This window comes from Pogoniulus pusillus, chromosome 31 (genome assembly GCF_015220805.1).
Source record: "Pogoniulus pusillus isolate bPogPus1 chromosome 31, bPogPus1.pri, whole genome shotgun sequence".
Classification (NCBI taxonomy): Eukaryota; Metazoa; Chordata; class Aves; order Piciformes; family Lybiidae; genus Pogoniulus; species Pogoniulus pusillus.
In genome coordinates, this window is record NC_087294.1 from 1243893 (window position 1) to 1263379 (window position 19487).

The 19487-nt window shown below is 41.3% G+C and overlaps 1 protein-coding gene across 17 annotated transcripts in view; it reads right to left on the reverse strand.

Annotated features, from left to right (window-relative positions):
- SYNE1 (spectrin repeat containing nuclear envelope protein 1) overlaps nt 1-19487 on the reverse strand; it is a 365857-nt gene that overhangs the window by 132661 nt on the left and 213709 nt on the right. For all 17 annotated transcript variants that reach the window (XM_064169493.1, XM_064169494.1, XM_064169498.1 and 14 more), the window contains 10 exons: nt 15950-16126; nt 12341-12606; nt 9700-11860; nt 8971-9308; nt 8281-8425; nt 6900-7118; nt 5535-5797; nt 3525-3690; nt 2777-2932; nt 2415-2567 (listed from right to left, as the gene is read on the reverse strand). In XM_064169493.1, the coding sequence (XP_064025563.1) occupies nt 2415-2567; nt 2777-2932; nt 3525-3690; nt 5535-5797; nt 6900-7118; nt 8281-8425; nt 8971-9308; nt 9700-11860; nt 12341-12606; nt 15950-16126 (4044 nt within the window). The remainder of the gene's footprint in view (nt 1-2414; nt 2568-2776; nt 2933-3524; nt 3691-5534; nt 5798-6899; nt 7119-8280; nt 8426-8970; nt 9309-9699; nt 11861-12340; nt 12607-15949; nt 16127-19487) is intronic.

A 19487-nucleotide genomic window follows, 5' to 3' on the forward strand; every position in this document is an offset into this window, starting at 1 on the left:
GTGATGTCTACTTCACTCATAGGCTTGCTCAGATGTATAAAAACATGAACATAAAAATAGATAAAGCAGTGAGTCTCTGTCACAGCTGGTGCCTATACTTTTCTCCCTGGCCTGCTTTCTGTGTAATTAATCCTTCTGCTTTCTAACCCTCCTCGCTGATACTCCAAACTCACCAAACTCTGGGGTAAGGCAAAGGGGTGGAAGGGTGGTTGGGAGCCCCTCCTGGAGACTCTGGTTTCTGAGAGGGCTGTTGTGTTTCTGTAGTACCTTTAATTTGTCTATTTCTGTATATAGCTGTATATATTGTAAATATCTGCTTGTATATTGTGCTCACCCGTAGTACAAAGCTTCATTCCTTAATTTCCAGGCAGCTGAGTCTAGTCTGGGTGATTTCATGAGGGGAGTAACACAAAACTGTCACATCTTTATTTTGGCGCCCAACGTAGGGCTAACTAGAATAATAGAATAAACTAGGTTGGAAGAGACCTCCAAGATCATCCAGTCCAACCTAGGACCCAGCCCTATCCAATCAATTAGACCATGGCACTAATTGCCTCATCCAGTCTCTTCTTGAACACCTCCAGGGACAATGACACCACCACCTCCCTGGGCAGCCCATTCCAATGGGAAATCACTCTGTGAAGAACTTCCTCCTAACATACACTCTATTCAATTTGACTGATTGCTAATTAAGTCTGGAAGTTAAGATGAAGTTATTTTACATTTTATTTTCAATTTTGTATCCAATAGGGGCATGGTTCTTTTACTGTTGGCAGACAGCCAAAATTGGTGCCCTCTTATTTGGTCTAACGTGGAGGAAGATTAACGGAATGTTTTTTTTATTCCAGAGAGTATCTTCTCACCTGGGTAGAATTTAATATAACTGAAACTACTACCAACTCTGCTTTTACTAACTTAGGAACTAATACAACTGATGGAATTTATTCAACATCTCTGATGAGAGTAATTTTCCACAAAACTGAACTTCCAAATCCCTGTGGTAAGTTACACATAAGCACATAACACAGTGGTATATTTATCACGTGTGATCTTAGCCCCAGCAATTCTGGTTTTGGCACTAATGCTAGCACTGTGCATGAGAAATTTGGATGTTGCTCCTTTAAGAATACAGAAAAAGGCAAGTGTCCTTGCAAACAGAGTTAGAGATAAGGCCTGCAGACAAGGAAAACAATGTCTGTCTGGGGGGAGAGTGAGAGGAGGCTGCCATATCCACCACTGAACCTCCTCCCACAAATTCTGGGACAACTGCCAAAGTCTCGTTTGTTAACAATAAGATGGCAGGCAGGCAAAGAACACGGCCAGCTGTTCAAATCTCTGCTGCCTTAGTTCAAATCCTAAGGCAGCAGAAACATCTAACCCTAAAACAGATTCAAACTCACAGGCAGCAGGTCAGACCCTTAATGATTCAGACCTGCTAGAAGGAACTTCTACCACCTTTCTTGCTCCTGTGAAGGCAAAAGCTAAGACAAAACATTTGACAGCATGATTCAAGAGAGGATTTAGGAGAGAGAACCTCTGGTACACAAGAGGAAGCAGAAATACAGCCTTAGAGACTTAGCCAATATATTCAAATCGCAACACAGTGATGAGAGGAGTTTTTTGAGATTGGCTGCCAAGAAGGAGGATGGCTCTGAGAAGTTTAAGAGTGCTCTTAAGAAAGTTCTGTTTCTAGGCCAAGGACAACCAGAGGAGGAGAAAAAAGACATCCAGGATTCCAATCATGAGAGATCAGGAAGTTAGAAAGGAACATGCAAGGGAATCAGGAGATACAATCCTAAACTGGCTGGTGAGATGCTGTACTATTGGTGTAAATGCCCTACAGGTAGGAGACAAGTCTGCAAAGCAGCTAGGGCCAGTCACCAAGGAGAGTGGAATGGACAAATACTTAGCAAGTCTCTTGGTAAGGTTAGCTTGTGGACAAACCTCCTGTTGGCTGTGGCTATGAGATATCCTTCCTGAGATTATCTGCCATGGGCAGCTAAGAAGTGGAACACAATTTAGAAAGGAATTAAGCTTCTGAAGGAGTTTGCTGTGAAGGAAGTGCTCTATGGAGATCATGGCACACATGAGCCTGATGACATTCCTCTTGGTACATGCAGCTTATTAAACTTTCTTCTTCATACTATGCTAATATCTTGGCTAGCAGGTTTCTATCAAGGAGTGATAATGGAAGGCCTCTCACTGTTGGTGAATTCACTGAGCAGCTGAGGCAGATTGAGGACAACTTGTTGCATTTTATTACTCACTCACTGGTCAACCCCTATTTCTGCCTTTCTTCTGTTGAAAGACTTTTTTTTAATGTAGTTCAAGTCTTCATAAATGTAACTTTTCTATGAAGTGTCCCAACTCAGAAGAATTTATGGTGTAAGGAAATCAGGAAAGCTGCACCTTACCTTTTGCTCAAGTTTAGCTTGTGCTATATCATTTGTTTTCTTTTTCAGTTTGGAAAGAATAGCATTTAGTTCATTTGCTATTTCCTGAATTTTCTGTCCAAACTCCTGATTCAATGTTTTGATCTGCTGTGTTTCTCTTTCTTTGATTTGAATCTGTCAACAAGAAGAATTAAATTTAGCAACCAGAATCTCTCCTCCTGACAGGAAACTAGTTTTCATTTAACTTACTTTAAATTAAAGGGAGAAAGTAATCAAACTAGTCTCTATTGTTACAGTTTTACCACACTTTGATACTGTGTTTTACTAGATTATGAAGTCTGAAGGACTATAAATCTGTAATGCATTTATTTACTATGCTTTACCTGATCCTGCACAGTTACGAGGGCCAGCCCAACTTCTGCTAAGTGGAGAGAGAGTTCAGAAGGCAAAATGGTATAAAGTCCCAGGTACTTATTCTGTTGTTGCTCAGCCATTTTTTCAACAGCCTGGCGATGAGTAGTTGCTTCGCCAAGGAGAGACTAGTAACAGAAAACCAGTATTGTTAAGAACAAAGAGAAAATCACAGCTGCATAAACTTAGTAAATGCAGAGATTACAAGCACCTTGAAGCTGAAAGCTAATTGCTTTCAACTTTTTAAAATTAGTCTATTATAAACAAATTTATCTTGGGAGTCCTTTAATTCTGACTGCCTGTCCAGTTCTGTGTTCTCATATGACCACATGCACACAGAAAATAGTTTTCAACACCTCCAGTGAAAGGATTCAATTTTGTTTCCTCCCTTCCTGCCTCAAACTGCAGAGACAGGAATGTTATATTCTGCCCACTCACATTCTCTATCTTATCCAAAAAAGAGAAATATTATTAAACAATATGCTAGGTACATAAAATTACATAAATGCAAATATTTACATATCTCTTAGTATCTTAAAAATAGGGTGTTACAGCCCACCAGATACTTAATGTTTTCTGAATTCATCTAGTGGCTTACTCAAAGACTAATTAACATTGTCCCATTTGAATTTGTGGTGGTTTTGAAGTGATCAAAACTCAGTGGCAGGATTACAGCAAAGATAAATATTGTCATTTAGAAACTGGACAAATTTGACATACCTGCAGCTCCTGAAGTTGAGTATCCACCTCTACATCAGGGCTCAACAAATACTCTTTTGTTTCTTGAATCCAGGACTTCACATTATTAATCTCTGCTTCAACCTCTTCACGCTCCTTCAACTCCTGTTTCACCATCTTCACACCCTTTTTCACTTTCTGCTGCATACTTAAGAAACAAAGAGACAATAATTATTTGAGAAGAATTAAGTAATGTCTAAAGACACTGTTTTGTTAAAAAATGAATGAAGATATTGATAGATAGTCCCATGGTAATAAAAAATGGGGCACTGTTGCAACAGAAGATGACTAAAGCAGTACAGTTAGATTTCTCATGTTCATCTTCAATAAGTTCCTTTTAATTAGCAGTTTGATGTATTTTGACATCAAGCTCACAATTCTTGTGAAGAAAGGCAAATGTTTACAATACAGACATAGACCTGAGCTCAACATCACAGGCTGCCTTTGTTGTCGGGAAACAGTCAGTTCTAGGGCATGATTAAGGATGATTCATCACCATTTTAAAAGAAACTTGCAATGCAGATCAGGAGAAAAATAAATGTTAGACCTCTGTGTTTCTCTCCACTAATCAGAGTGAGAAGTAACCAGTTCAGCTGCAGATATCTACAATATCAAAAAAAGAATTAAACTCCACCCCTATTGATGAGATTTGCTTTGGCTGAATACCCAGGATAAGGCATGCATCAGACATCTGAACACCATTTTTCATCCAGAGACCTATCTCCACACTTGCACCAAGACAATATTTCCACACTGTCCTCAAGAACCTGGCTCTCCTGCTAAAAAAACAGCACCATTTTTCAGACAACAGTTCTGTGAGAGATCCCAGGTATGTGACATGGATCTTACTTTGATATTTCCATATTCGATTTATGCTTGCAAACCTTTCATAGTTGAATCATACCCAATTTATGTGAGCATGCAATCACCACATATATGGTTCCTTAGAACCCTATGCTAAGGGAAGAATGGAATTTAAAGAATACTAAAATCTGCACATTTTGTACAGGAATCACTATTCTACTGCAATCAATTATGCATGCTCACAATGAACTTTGCCCAAGCTAGGTGCTGTCTCTCTCTTCCCACCACTGAGATCCAGTTAATGGCACCTTAGTGCATTTATGCGGTGGACATGAGTCCTGAAACCTAGCCACCATATCTTCTGTTTTATATATAACAGGGAAATAGGTTAGATTTAGATGAACATTCACATAACCACAGGTGAAATGTTAAGATATTTTGTTTGCCTATCCAATAAATTCCTCTGTAAAGATCTACTTTCAGTTAACTTTCAAGGATGAGTGCCAAGAGCATGGAGTCAGGCTCTTCTTGATGATGCCCAAAGACAGGACAGGGGACAATGGGTGGAAGTTGAGGCATAGGAAGTTCCATGTAAACATAGGGAAGATTTTTTTCACTGTGAGGGTGACAGAACACTGGAACAGGCTGCCCAGGTGGGTTGATCTCCCTCTCTGGAGCTATTCAAGACCCGCTTGGATGTGTTTCTGTGTGATCTGGTATAGGTGATCCTGCTCTGGCAGGGGAGTTGGACTAGATCTTTCGAGGTCCCTTCCAGCCCCTGACATTCTGTGATTCTGTGAAATGGTGCTTACAAAAGGGAAAACAGAAGTGATAAACTAATTTAAACTCAGCATACAGGAAGATGAAAAGTGACTGTTCATGGTGAAATGCAAGTGAAGTATTTAAAATATGTTATAACTTTAATGTACTTTATACAGCTGTTACATAAGTTCCTGTTGCTATGCAAGACAAGAAGTATGCACTTTAGAATTTGTACTGCTGATGGAAGTAACAAATAAGAATAAAACATATTTGAAAATTAAAGACTACTTAAAACTAAAGTGATGCTCATCCTAAATGTAATAACTGAAGTATGGTAACTTTAAATGATAAAAATGATATGAGAACTCTCATTAAGATGTTCTAAGGTACCCTTTTTGTAGTGAATCTTTTAAAGGTTTCCCTTACTTGTGGCATCGATCTTGCATTGCTTTGATTTCTTGCATGGCTGGTAACTCCCCTTGAGAAATAGATTTTATTTCCACATCCTGAAGCATGCTAACAGTGTGCTGTTTGAGCAGGCCCAAAGATGACAGCTGGTGCTCCACCTCCAGAAGGAAACTGCTGTGGTAATCCAGGAGTTCTAGGAGCTCCTTCTTGGTCGCCTTTTCCACTGAGCTTTCTGGTAAGCGATCTTGCAGCTGATCTATTGCTATGGTGGTTTTCTGAATCTATGAAAAGAGATGCAATTTTGGAAGCAATTACATTAAACAGCAGCTAGCACAATTGACACCAAAAGGTGCTGTAAAGCATTTGTGATACAGAGCTTGTGCACTACCCTCTATAGCAGATACAAATCTATGCTCTTATGTACTAGCTAGCCTTGGCTCTTCACAGTGGACTAGGCCTTAGCAAGGGATTTTTTTTGTCAAGTGCTGAGTGGCTCCTCATAATTTTTTAGCATTTAGTAACTTTACTGCCATAGAACCTAGAGCTTTACTCCAGAAACAATCCATATTTTGCAAAAGTCGTATCTTTAGCAAGCAGATTATCTCCATTCCCAAGGAACCTGCAATTTGAGCATACAATAATGGACAATGAATGAAAAGAATCAGGGAAAGGATGCTAGGGAGAGAAAAAGAGACAAGTGATGGGTGAACAGTAAACAGGAAATAATATCGCTGCATAAACTTACAAATAGCACCTCCACACTCTTAAGAGAAACAGAGAGGTGAATTAAAACCAGAATAGAGCATCTGAGAAAGAGGAACATAGAAGAGAAGATTCTGAAGAACCATCAGAAACCAAAACAACTCTGTATTTACTATAGAAGAACAGTGCAAATCTTGTAGATGGCGGCTTTAAACCTAGGTCTTCACTGGCTGATTTTCCCTAGAGTGTTGAGGTTTGAGCAGAACTGAAGTGAAAAGAATAGGCAGAGTAACTGAACAGACTTAGGTCATACTGATAAGGAGACACAGCTGCGGAGGGGTGGCCCTGGGAGGCTGGCAGAGAAGCTGCTATATGTAGCTGAGCTGTGTGAGAAGACAGGCTGCTCAGCCCTGGGTACAAGTAGTGTTGTGGCTAAGTTGTTGCACTCTGCAGGTATCAGGCTTAGCTTCGACAAATGGATTGACCATTATGCATCACACTGGTGTAAGCCTGGTGTCTGCACCTCTCCTGCACAGCCTAGAAGAGGCCAACTCAACATCTGAGAAACACTGTTATTATTTTTGCTGTCCACTTTCTCTACCATAAGATGATCAATAAGGCATTACAAGTGAAAACCTATGTACAGTTAACAAAGGAGGATTTACCAATACCACAACTTGCCTTATCATTAAAGGCCTTCCACTCCTGCACTGCATCTTCTAAAATTTTCTCTTGCTCTCGGGCTACATTCCGGAGTCGTGTCCAGCGCTGCCAAACTGTTGTCATGGATCTACCTATAGTTGCCTTACTGGCATCATTGCTAACTTTTTCCAGCTGTGAAGCTTTTTCTTCAAGGGCTGTGATCTTCTCATGGAAAGAATTCACTGCTGACAGCAGAGTCTGAAAAAGTAAAAATGAGCACTGTTCTCCTCTTCTACAACACAACTCATGGTTATTCAACGTATCTGCAGGCGAATCACTTCCATCCACTGCAAAGAGGACTACTAATCTGAATTTCATGTAGGTACACAAATTTTGGGGCTTATCCCAAGGTGTGAGAGTTTAAGTCCTCTCTCCCTTGTTCATCAACAAATATAAAGATTGTCATCATCTCTCCCTAATTAACAAAGATAAAGACTGCCTTTGCTAACCTCCTAGGCTCTGACGAGGTGCTTGGCTGAAAGCTCAGGGATGCAAATCAATGGACAGTGCCTTTGTGGAAATTCCAGGACCTCAGCCTGGCTTGAATGCCCAGGACGTGCACATCTTATGCCAGCTACCCCGAAGAGAAAAGGCTTATGTGTATTCAGGGTATGGACAGGTAAGCAGGGCAGGGAGGGGGGCAGAGGCCGTCCCTGGTGCTGCCACTGGACCCCTGCGAATGCATGATTACACAGGAAGATTTCCTGGGAAGCTGCACCTGGACGCTGACCTAAAAAGCTGTATAAAAAGAGCAATGCCTGCCAAGGTCAGGTGTGCACCTCCACCAGAGCTACACATCCACCAGAAGAACTCCTGACGAACTCCGCAGAACATCCCTCGGCCACACAACTGTTTCTCTCTCCCCACCATCTGTGGCTAATGGCAATACAATCCCTGCTCTTTTCCTTCCCTGCTTCTCTTTTTCTCTGTTGTTTTCTCTCTCCCCTTCTCTCTCTCCCTCTGTTTTGTTCAACTTTATCCTTTAATAAATAGTTTTGTGGTGATCTGTGGTCTTGCTTGCACCTTAATTTGACAACACAGAAATCTCTAAGAACAGATCTTGTTCCTCTGGACAGAGATATTGTTAGTCTCTGTTCTCTGGACCTTGACAAAAGGCTTTTAAGAATCTCTTGGTTCCTTTTCTCTACAGTTTAAGGCACAGAGACAAACATTATGCTGAAAAGTGACAACAAATAAAATGTGTGTTCTGCACAACACATCTCAGTACACTATGACATAGTTAAGCATTAGAGGAAAAGATCTAAACCACCAAATTCAAGTTGCCACAAGTATGAACCTACATAACATACATTTATCTTCACTGAAGAAAAAGGATGGTGTATGATTTTCAGTACCTTACCTTATGTGTCAGCAATTTCTTCTCTGTTTCATGAGAAGAAGTGCCTTTAGCTACTGAGAATTCAGATAGTTTTTTCTCAGCCTCATTCATCACTTCAATAACCTTCTGTCTTGCTGTCTGGTACTCCTGCCATTCAGATGCACACCTTAAACACAGTTCCAGAAAGAACAATTAAAGGCAATATAAAAGCATTTGGAAGTCAGGAAGGTTATGGCACCTCATTTTCAGTGTAACTGCATGGTTCTGCTTGTTTGACTTTTCCTCAGTGACTTTTTCTAGGTTGCATTTTAAACCCACTTGGAATCCAGAACACTCAGGAATAAAAAGTAACACAGATACGCTGGTTAAAAAGATACTTCTTTTTAATTCAAAATGCCTTCTTCTTTGGTTTATTCTTTCTGTCTTGCACCAGGTGAAATAAGGAATGGTCTATTCCCTGCTCTTTTCAGTGCCATTCCAGGTGATATATAATTTCATCAACTCTTCCTCAGAGTCACACATGTAGTCAGCCACTGTCAGTGGAGAAAACAATCTAACATCTCTGATTCCCAACATGAACTTCTCTCATCAGTAGCACAAACACTTTACAAAACTTCAATCAATGTGATTTCTTTTTTCATCACCAACAAGGTGATGAAATGAAAGAAAACAACACCACACCACAAACCCCAGCAAAACCAATGAATATACCTTTGCAGCTGCTCTTGCTGGGTTCTAGCTTCTTGCTTTGTTCCTTTGGCCTTTTCCTCTAATGTAGCTACACTCTGCTTCAGCTGCTCTTTTGCTGTAGCTTGCACAAAGGGCCCTATCTCAGACACAAGGCCTTGTAACTCCTTCAAATGGCTACTGAACTGACTTTCTGTGTGGAAATATTCCATGTGGTGTCTTAGATTCTCCTCAGAGTTCTCAACATCAAGACCATTTCTTGCTAAATGTAGAAATTCCTGCGCATCCTCAAGCCAGTCATTGGCTATCTGCATCACCTGGTAGTATCTTTGGCAGAGGCTGAACAATTTATTCAAGGTAGCCTGAAACAAAAAGGAAAATTGCACAGAGAGTCACAGATACAGTCATAAAAAACACAGCAGCAACAAAATATCATTTTCTGAGAGTCTGGATTTTGCCCAATCTTGCTTTATTTTCCCTTTATTATATCTACAATGCAAGTTCAAAGCAACTACATGGAAGACAGTTTTGAGTGAGTTTGCAGTTCTACTTGCAGACATAAATGCATATTAGGGAAGCCTTTTTCCCCTTCCCCAACCCAAGGCATCCATGTCAACAGGCCACAACCCAAGCCATAAAAAAAAAACCCAAACAGGATTATTAAAATCAATCTTTTCCTGAGATTCTAACACCAAGAGTCATCATTTTTCATCTTTGTGAGCAAGAGACTGATGACACTTAGGGTGCACTAACCTGCCTCACGTGTATGGCTTCTTGAACTTCACCATCTAGTTCTGTCAGCTCAGCAAGAGTGTTTTCCAGGTCAACAGGTATCAGCTCCTTTGCTTTCATATATCTTTCCTTCTCTTTATTGCTCAGTGCATTCATTATTCTCAGGCTTGACTGCACTTCTTCTTGATGAATCTGAACCTTTCGGATTTCTTCTTGGATGCTTTGCAGTTTCAGGTCCAAACTCAGTGTTCCATTAAGCTCTGTTTTCACCCACCTCAACCAGTCAAGTGAGCGGCAGATTTCTGTCTGGAAGTCTATACTTTGCACAAGCCTGTTCTCACACTCCATCACTGTGTCATCAATGGCAGCATGCAAAGACTTTAGCTTCTCTTGCCAAGACTGCACTTGGTGATTTGTTGCCTCACATGCAGATGAGTCAAGCTGAGGAGAAAGGGCTCCCAGATGTTCAGTTATTTGCTTCAGAAGACTCTCAGAGTCTTGCAAGCTGCCCACCAGAGAATGGTATATTTTTAACTTCTCTTCTATTGGGAGTGTTTCTTCATTTACCTTAGTCTGCTCCTTCTTCACTGCCTCTAGTTGTGCCTCCAACTGCATACACATCTTCTCATGCTCTTGGCACGCTTCTATTGTGTCTTCCAAGAGACTGATTTTCTGTTCTATTTGCCTCTTCAACTTGTGGTACAGTGTGACAAGTTTGAACATTTCATCTGGTTGCCAGGGTTGGCCAGTGCTTCGAAAGGCCTCCTTCTTCTGGTTGAGCTCATCCACTGCTGCACCAAGGCTCAACACTTCACCTAAGAGATCCCTGTAGGCCTGCTGGAGTGACATAGCTTCTTTAGCTAAAACAGCAGTTGGAGCTTTGTCCATGCTAATAAACTGATCTTCTAGCTCAGCAAGAGCTCTACTTGTCAACTCAATCAAAGAGGCATACTCTTTTCTGGAGTAAATTGTTTCCTGAACCTTGTATAATTTTTCTTTTGCCAGAGCAGTAACAATACTGAATTGCTGAGGGAGAACATTAAGTTTTTCATCCAGATAAGAATGATCCACTTCATTAAGCGATGGTAGGATTTCTTGTCCATCTCTTTGCAGTGCAAGCAAAAGATTTTCATATTCTGGAGACTGCTCAAGAATCTGTTGGTACCTTGCCAACTGGTTGCACAGCTCAGCATTAGAATTCATTACATTGACTTCTGGGAATGTGACAATGTCAGCCTGTTTCAGCCAATGGCAAGCTTTATCCAAGTCTTCTTTAAAATACTTCCTGGACACTATATTTTTCTCCAGTTCTAACAACCTCTGACTGCACTTCTGCAAAACAGTATCATACACATTCTGTAATTCTTGCAGTTTACCTAACACTTCAGTCTTTTCTTCTTCTGTTGCTTCTTTCATCAGATCCCTTCCTTGAGTCCACAACCCTGTGACCTCATTTTGATAGGCCTTCAGATTAGCTTGGGCATTCTTACAAGTCCTAATCTGTTTGTTTACATCTTCTGGCAACAGACAAATATGTTCTGGAAATGTTACCTTCTTCTCATGCTGGTGAATTTGGTTTGTGGCCTGAAAGACTGCCAAGAGAAATTGGTTTTTTTCAGACAGAGCTTTATTTAGATGCTTTCTCCTTTGTCCAACCAGATCACTGAGATAATCTATGTGCTGCTGTGCATCAGAAAGGGCTTTCTGCAGCTCCTGCCTTTCATTGAGCCCGAGGTTGGTCATTACCCTGTCAGCATCCTTCACAAGTGTCCTCATAACAAGTTGTTTGGCTTCAAGCTCACTGCAAATGGTAAGATGGTCCATGAGAAGACTCTGGGCCAGATCTGGAGGAGGGCTCTGTTTAAGAGACTCTGAAATACTAGGCTGCTGCTCCTCTGCCCATTCCATTAGTTCCTGAAATTTGGAATGCACCAAATTGAGCTCTTCCAAGGTTGAAACAGAAACTTGAATTTTCCTTTTGACAAGGTCCTCCAGTTGAGTCCAACGTTGCTCAAAATGACCAAATTGCTCCTTTACCAATTCTCTGTCATCAAGATTCAGATGCTCTATCATCTTCTGTTTCTGATCTTTCAAATTTTCTAGAGCAAATCTCCTCTCCTGTAGTGCCAGTGCCAATTTCTGCAAAGCTTCAAGGTGCACATTTGTACTTTCAGCATCAGATCTGTCATCAAAATGGACAGAACAGAAATTTATCAGTAGATTCTGTCTCAAGACAGACATTTAGAAGAAGTCAAGACTATTCATATGCCCACTACATATAGAAATCAATAGTATAGTACCAATAGTTTTCAGATTCAAAAGTAAAGCAGATGTAATAATTTAGCAGCAGCAATAAGCTTTAATACAATATTCTGATAAAGCACAACATCATAACAGTCAAAACTCTTCAAATGTGCAAAAATGCTATAGTCTGAGATGGGAATCAATTGATACTTGCCTCAAAGACAAACACTGAACATACAGCCTCACAGACTCTTATTATTTCAATACAAGTAATACAAATAGTCCTGGATTATTAGGGGAGGGTTGCTTTTAATTAAGGATGAGAAAATGGAGTTTTAGTGTTAAAGATATTCTATAAATGGCTTTTTCAGCATATATGCACTGGATTAGCATTTTGTGTGCTACTCTTTTTTTTTACCTAGCCAGGTTGTCCCACTCTTTTGTGAGCTTTTCCAAGAAAACTTCAACTACATTCAAGCAATCATGGTAATCCCTTGTCCTCTGTAGATCCTCCTCCCTCTGGACGAGCAAACTGTGTGCCTGAAGGCAGAGGTCCAGCCACTGATTGCTCAGTTCTCCTACTTCCTTGTGTTCAGGTGACTCCTGCCCTTGGGTTAATTTGTTCATCTTCTCAGTCACAGAACTAATTGCTGACTGCTTCGACTGCAACTTCTGACTGAATTCCTGAAAAAGAGATACAAGTCAAAACCTACATGGTGCTGCCTACACAAAGTTGTAACTTACATACAAAGTCTGAAAGAAATAAATTGTGTAATGACTAATTATCTGCCCAAACATTCTCCAGATGTAAATTAGAAGAAATGCCATCTCTCCCTTCTCCTAACCTTCCTCCCCAACTTATCAGGTGAAGGCAGATTGGTTAGAGATGTGAAAGCAAAGCAGAGCAATTTCAAAGTGCCAGAAACAAACAGAAATCACCATTTGATCACACCTTGTCTGGACTGGCATTGCTCCCACTATAGACTAAAACAGGGAAAATGCTCTGGGTCTGTCATGGAGGGCCCATAGGCCCAAAATGGGCTTCTACCTGTTCACCTATCAAAAGGGACACAATAGACCTGGCACCATAAAGTCTGGCCTGCCCAAGGCCCAGGTTGTGTAACGTGGTTGTGTAAGCCCACGTGCCTAGCTTATGGCCTGCTGGGTGCAAGGCCTGTGCTATTCCCATATTTGGGGGAGCCAGGCCTGTGGACCCTGCCTAATATGGTATGGTTTAGCTAACTGCCATCCTGGTTGGCTGTTCTGAGCCCAAAGGGCAATCAATCTCAGCCCACACTGATAAAAGGAGATACGCAGGAGAACGGCATGCTTTTGCTTTTGCCTCACTGCTTTTGCTTCACTGCTTGCTGCTATTTGCCTGTGCTGCCTGCCTTTCTCTTCAGATCCCAGCCTCCTGTGCAGCCCTGCACCCTACTGCACACCCGCTGCCTTAGCACTGCCTGGGAAAGTCCACTGCCGCGAGTTACCAGGAGCAGACCCTGCATTGTCTGCACTCAATCAGCCTGTGTGGCTGGAGTGATGTTGTCACACTGATCCTGCCTCTGCACTTGAAGGTCCTGCTTAGAATCCCTGGACATATACACAGATCATCCATAAGAAGCCAGGAGAACAAGGTCAGAGACTGTCTGCCTTTTCCCCTGAGGCTAGGAGAACCCAACCACAGCATCAACAAGACAGAGTCTCCTGAAAGAGTTTGGGCACTGTCTGGAGCGTGGCCAACCCCTGCAAGGGTAATAATCTGTGAGTAAATGCTTAAATGCCTCTTTGTGATTCTCTAGTGCCTTCTGCCATAAGCAGAAAGAGCTTGGGCCCAGCTACTGGGCAAACTGACCCCAGGAGGAATATTGACCACAGGGATTCTCTCTCTCTGTTTATTGTTTGAATGTTTGCTAGATAATAATAGTTGTGTTTGGTGTTATTCCTAGAATGTCTTCCATAACCATGTTAATGAACAAATAGTAATATCAGAATTCAGTGGTTGGGGGTGGTGAGAGTTCAGAATATTGAAATTAATAAATTACATATTCTTATAGAATATCATCTTGCATCACTTGATTTCCCCCTCTGCAGCAGAGTCATGTGACATTCATTTTATTAGTACTGTTTGCAGCTGATTTTTTAGCTTTTCCTTTTCATAAAATAGGAAGCAGGGTCCATGATGCAGTGACCCCCCACATCCATACTTTGTTTTGTTCCTACTTCTACAATAGCAACCATTATCATTATTCAGTCAAAGCCAATGATTGCCTAGGGACGACTGCTACTTCAGTTACTAAACTACTGTAGCAAAAGGGTCCATCTGCATACATATTTCTTACCAAATAAGAAGGCACAGAGAAGCCAAAACCAGAATACAGCAATACTCATAACCAAAACTAAACAGATATTTCCCAGTACTTACACAGTGTCTATGGTAAATATATTTCACCATTTTTAGTCCAAATAACTGTAACTAAGCAACCATGCCCTGCTTCAGCACTTGGCTGGAACCACGCATCCTCCCTTAGGGCTGGGCTGGTAGAGCTTCTGCAAAGAGATGTTACTGCACAGCTCTGTTTCATTTCAATCTGTGACTGCTTCAAAGGGAGTTATGTACCTTTCTGTGCCAGGACAAATTCAAGAAAAATATACATATTGCCCCACATCTAACAGCACAGCAGATGCCTGCCTTTCATAGTAATCCAAAACTTCTGACTGAAATAGTGAAGAAATATAAACTCCTGCTTCTTCCTGGACTCTAAGGATAGCTGGGTATAACAGATTTCAGTCCACACTGTACTATAGGTGTCTTTAAGGCTATGGCTCTTTCAAACACTTGCGTGGCACAAGCACAAAGAAGAATCACCATTTACTTTTCACCAAACTCGGAAACAAGTGTAGACCAAGAATGCAAAACTCAAGCACTTAACCATATACGAAAGAAGTCATCCATTTTTCTGTGTCTTCTTGATACTTATTGATGTCTGCAATGTGTGCAGAATGGACACTAAAATTCTCTCTTGTGGAAAAATGAGCAAAGCTCTGCAGGCATTTGATTCATTTTTAAAGATACATTAAATTTGGTTTCCATCATACCTACTGTGCTAGTTAGAAGCAAGCTGGAATGTTTTGGTAAAGAATTAGATAACGGGCAGTGAAATGAAAAACAATTGTGTCTCTTCGCTCACAGTCACGCTGAGAGCTCTGGGAAGAACTAAAACATTCTCCATTTTGTCTTTCATTCTGCCTTTGCCTTCAGACCTGGTCACATCTCATTAACCTTGCTCCCACTAACCTTGCTCCCTAACCTCTTGGCTGCACCTCTCTTCTTCCTGAGAACTGGGGTAAGGTTGAGAGGGCAAGGGGAGGTGTTGGGGTGGTTTGAGAGCCCCTCCTGGGAACTCAGGTTTCTGGGAGGGGAGTTGTGCTTTTGTATTGTTTATCCTTTGTATATTTCTGTATATAACTGTATATATTGTAAATAGCTGCTTGTATATTTGCTGCTGTACAATAAATAGCTTCATTTATATTCCCAGAGGCCATCTGAGTTAGCTGGGGCAAATTCAAAAGTGTGGGGGGGCAGGTAAGAGCCCAAACCATCACACCTACTCTCAAGTAACACTGTCTAGCTTCCTAGACTAATTTTGAAGGCGATTGAAATAATTTAGAAGTATTGAAATCAAAGAACTTAGCAAGCACCAGTTGCAGAAATTATCTTCAGGTCTATTGCGATCAGCACTTAGCCTATTCAAAGCGATAGCAAATGAGAACAGCAGCCTGAAATCTGTCTACTGTTAAAAAAACAAAACAATTAAGGACCAGAAACACACTCAGCCACATTGTTTTGCTTTCTGTGTCACTCTGTATCAGGAATAAGGAAACATTCTTTCCTCTGTTTTTCTCTGCTCTTGCTTAGAACATATTAGCAGTTCTATGAAATATGTCCATATAATGTGGATTATAATAGCATCAGTCACAGGATTAAATTCTTCCTTACCTTCTGGTTCTTAACTCAAAGCCTCCTTACCTTAACCTGGAGTACCATATTCTGGGCAATGTTTAGCTCCAACTCTGCTCGTCTCCTTTTCAAATTCTGAAGTTGTTGATCTGCATCTTGGAAATATATCCAGAGCTCAGCCTTCATTTGTTTGATCTCTTCCCAACCTTGAGCCAAATACTGTGACTGCATTATCTGTTGCTCAATCTAGAAGAAAAGAAACAGAACAGGAATGCTTTAATGCATCTATTTTTGGAGAATGGAGGATGAATGCCATTCTTCCTCTGAGCACTAAAGCATATTTCTGCATTAGATTCTGACACAGCTAATACTACTCACAACAAGAATCTTCACCTCCAAAAGACATAAAAAACAGAACTATGAAAGGTAAACTGTGGGGGAAAAATACTCAGAATCCTACCACTGTTGGAAGAAGTCACCTATATCTAACTGTGTGTATTTCAAAAGGTTCTCTGTTAAAGCTCAAATTAACTCTATAATTTAATCCACTGCATGCCAAGTATGTTGCTGGACTGTACCTGACATACCTTTGCAAGGCCAAATAACAGGTTAGCTAAACACTTTTATTTCATCTGCCCAGTTAGTTTGCCAATGTGCTTTTTGTACAATGTCAGTAAGAAGAATGCTTACAGGACCTGAGCCTATCAGTCACCTTAAACCAATAGCCACACAGCTTCTTTAGCTCCAAATACAGCAGTAGGGTGCCTTTAAAGTTTAGACACTCAATCAGCTTAACATATCTCAGCAGAATACCCTCTGTGATTTCTTATAAATGTTTCAGTGCTTTATATATAAGAAGAGAATCTTATTCTGAAGTTTTGGATGTTGTTTAGCTATTCAATGTTTGGACTGCTCTGTTGTTTATTTTTTTTTAATAGATTGCTTGGATTTACACATTTTGATTGGTATGGAATACTGTTAAGGTAAATATTAATATTTCTACTCTTGATAGCAGTAGTTTCAAATGTTTGGTTGTGGGCATATGTGAGACTAATCTTTGCATGTTTAGAACAGGAATGCACTTTACTAACAACTTAGATTCATAATTTTATTTGAAACTCAAGTGTTAAGCTATTTTGAGGTATGGTTCTATGAATTCATATTGTGATAGTTTGGGAGTTACCTGCCCTCCTACTTGTATGACATCACCCAGACTAGGCTCAGCTGGCTGGAAGCTAAGGAATGAAGCTTTATATTTACTGCTTAGCACAATATACAAGCAGATATTTACAATATTTACAGCCGTATAAATAAATACACAAATTAAAAGGCAATGCAGGAACAACACCACTGCCAGAAATCAGTCCTGAGCAGGGGCTCCCAACCACCCTTCCACCTTTTTTTCCAACCCTCTACCTTTTCACAGAGTTTGCCTTACATGCAAGATGAGTTTGGAGGATTGGCAAGAGGGGCGTTAGAAGCAAAAGGATAAGCTACACAGATCGCTTAGCCTGCTTACTAGCAGCACAAATGTTGCAGTCATGGATGTCCATGGGTGATAGCGTCCATGGACAAGTCAATTGACCTATCGCGAGCCTGTCGGTATGTTGCATCTCTGCCTTGATGTCCAGATGAGTCATGGGCCCACCGAGCTAAGAACAGCTCACCTCGGTGTTTCCAATCAAGGTCAAGATCAGAGTTGGTATCAACTTGAGCAATCTTAGCAGCTTGGTCTGCCTGCTGGTTGTGTTGGTGTTCCTCAGTGGCTCTGCTCTTAGGCATGTGTGCGTCTACGTGCCGCACCTTCACTGGAGTTCTCTCCAGCTGTGAGTCAATGTCCTGCCATAGATCAGCACACCAAATAGGCTTTCCTTTCCTCTGCCAATCATTCTTCTTCCAGTCCTTTAGCCAACCCCATAGAGCATTGGCTACCATCCATGAGTCAGTGTAGAGGTAAAGGATAGGCCAATTCTCACGTTCAGCCACATCAAGAGCAAGTTGGACAGCTTTTACCTCAGCGAACTGACTGGATTCTCCTTCGCCATCTCTCGCTTCAGTAACTCTCCTGGTAGGACTCCAGACTGCTGACTTCCATCTTCTCTTGTTTGCAACAAAACAACGGCAACCATCAGTGAACAAAGCATAGTTCTTTTCCTGATAAGAATGACCAGCATAGGGAGGAGTTTTTTCAGCACAGGTTATTTTCTCCTCTGGAGGTTTGGTACAGTCTGTGCCTTCCGGCCAGTTGGTGATCACCTCCACCAGACCAGGTCAATCAAGATTACTCATTCGTGCTTGTTGGGTTATCAAAGCCATCCATTTAGACCAGGTTGCATCTGTGGCATGATGTGGTGATGAACCTTTGCCTTTGATCATCCAGTTTAGAACTGGCAATCTGGGAGCTAAAAGCAATTGTGGCTCAGTTCCAATCACTTCAGAAGCTGCTTTCACTCCTTCATAGGCTGCTAGTATCTCTTTCTCTGTTGGGGTGTAATTTGCCTCTGAACCTCTGTAGCTACGACCCCAGAAACCAAGTGGACGACCACGTGTCTCATTTGGAGCTCTCTGCCAAAGACTCCAAGTTGGACATTGTCACTGGCAGCCGTGTACAGAATGTTCTTAATGTCTGGACCAGATCTCACAGGTCCCAAGCCCACTGCATGGACTACTTCTCGCTTGATCTGATCAAAGGCTGCTTGTTGTTCAAGTCCCCACTCGAAATTGTTTCTCTTATGAGTCACATCATGCAGAGGTTTGACAATTTGACTGAAACCAGGAATGTGTAGTCTCCAAAATCCCACTGCACCCAGGAAAGAGAGAGTGTCCTTATTTGTGGGAACTGCCATGGTAGAGACTTTGTTGATCACATCCTGAGGAATGTAACGGCAACCATCCTGCCACCGCACTCCCAGAAACTGAATTTCTCTGGCAGGTCCTTTCACCTTGTCTCTCTTAATGGCAAAACCTGCTTGCAACAGAATGTCAATGATTTTGTTACCTTTCTCGAAGACTCCCTCAGCAGTTTAGCCCTATGCTGGGCACCAAAATAAAATGTGATGGTTTGGGAGTTACCTGTTCCCCCACACTGATGAAATCACCCAGACTAGACTCAGCTGGCTGGAAATTAAGGAATGAAGCTTTATATTTACAGGTTAGTACAATATACAAGCAGATATTTACAGTATTTACAGCTATATACAGAAATACACAAGTTAAAAGTAATACAGAAACACTACAGCCCTCCCAGAAATCAGAATCCCCAGGAGGGGCTCCCAACCACCCTTCCACTTTCTTTCCACCCCTCTACCTTATCCCAGAGTTTGCCTTTTGTGCAAGGTGAGTGTGGAGGATCGGCAAGGAGGGGTTAGAAGAAGGATTAGTTACACAGATCCAAGCAGAAGAGAAAGACATATTCTGACAAACACACTGTCTTATCTATGTTTGTGTCCTTGCTTTTATATGTCTCAGCAAACCTACGAGTGAAGCAGACACCACCATTGTTTCCTTTTTACAGCCTGAAACCTAATTTCTCTCATTAAAATATTCCAATTTGCCTCAAACTAGCGCAGATATGCTGAAACATATGTGCTGATTTATTAGTATTTAT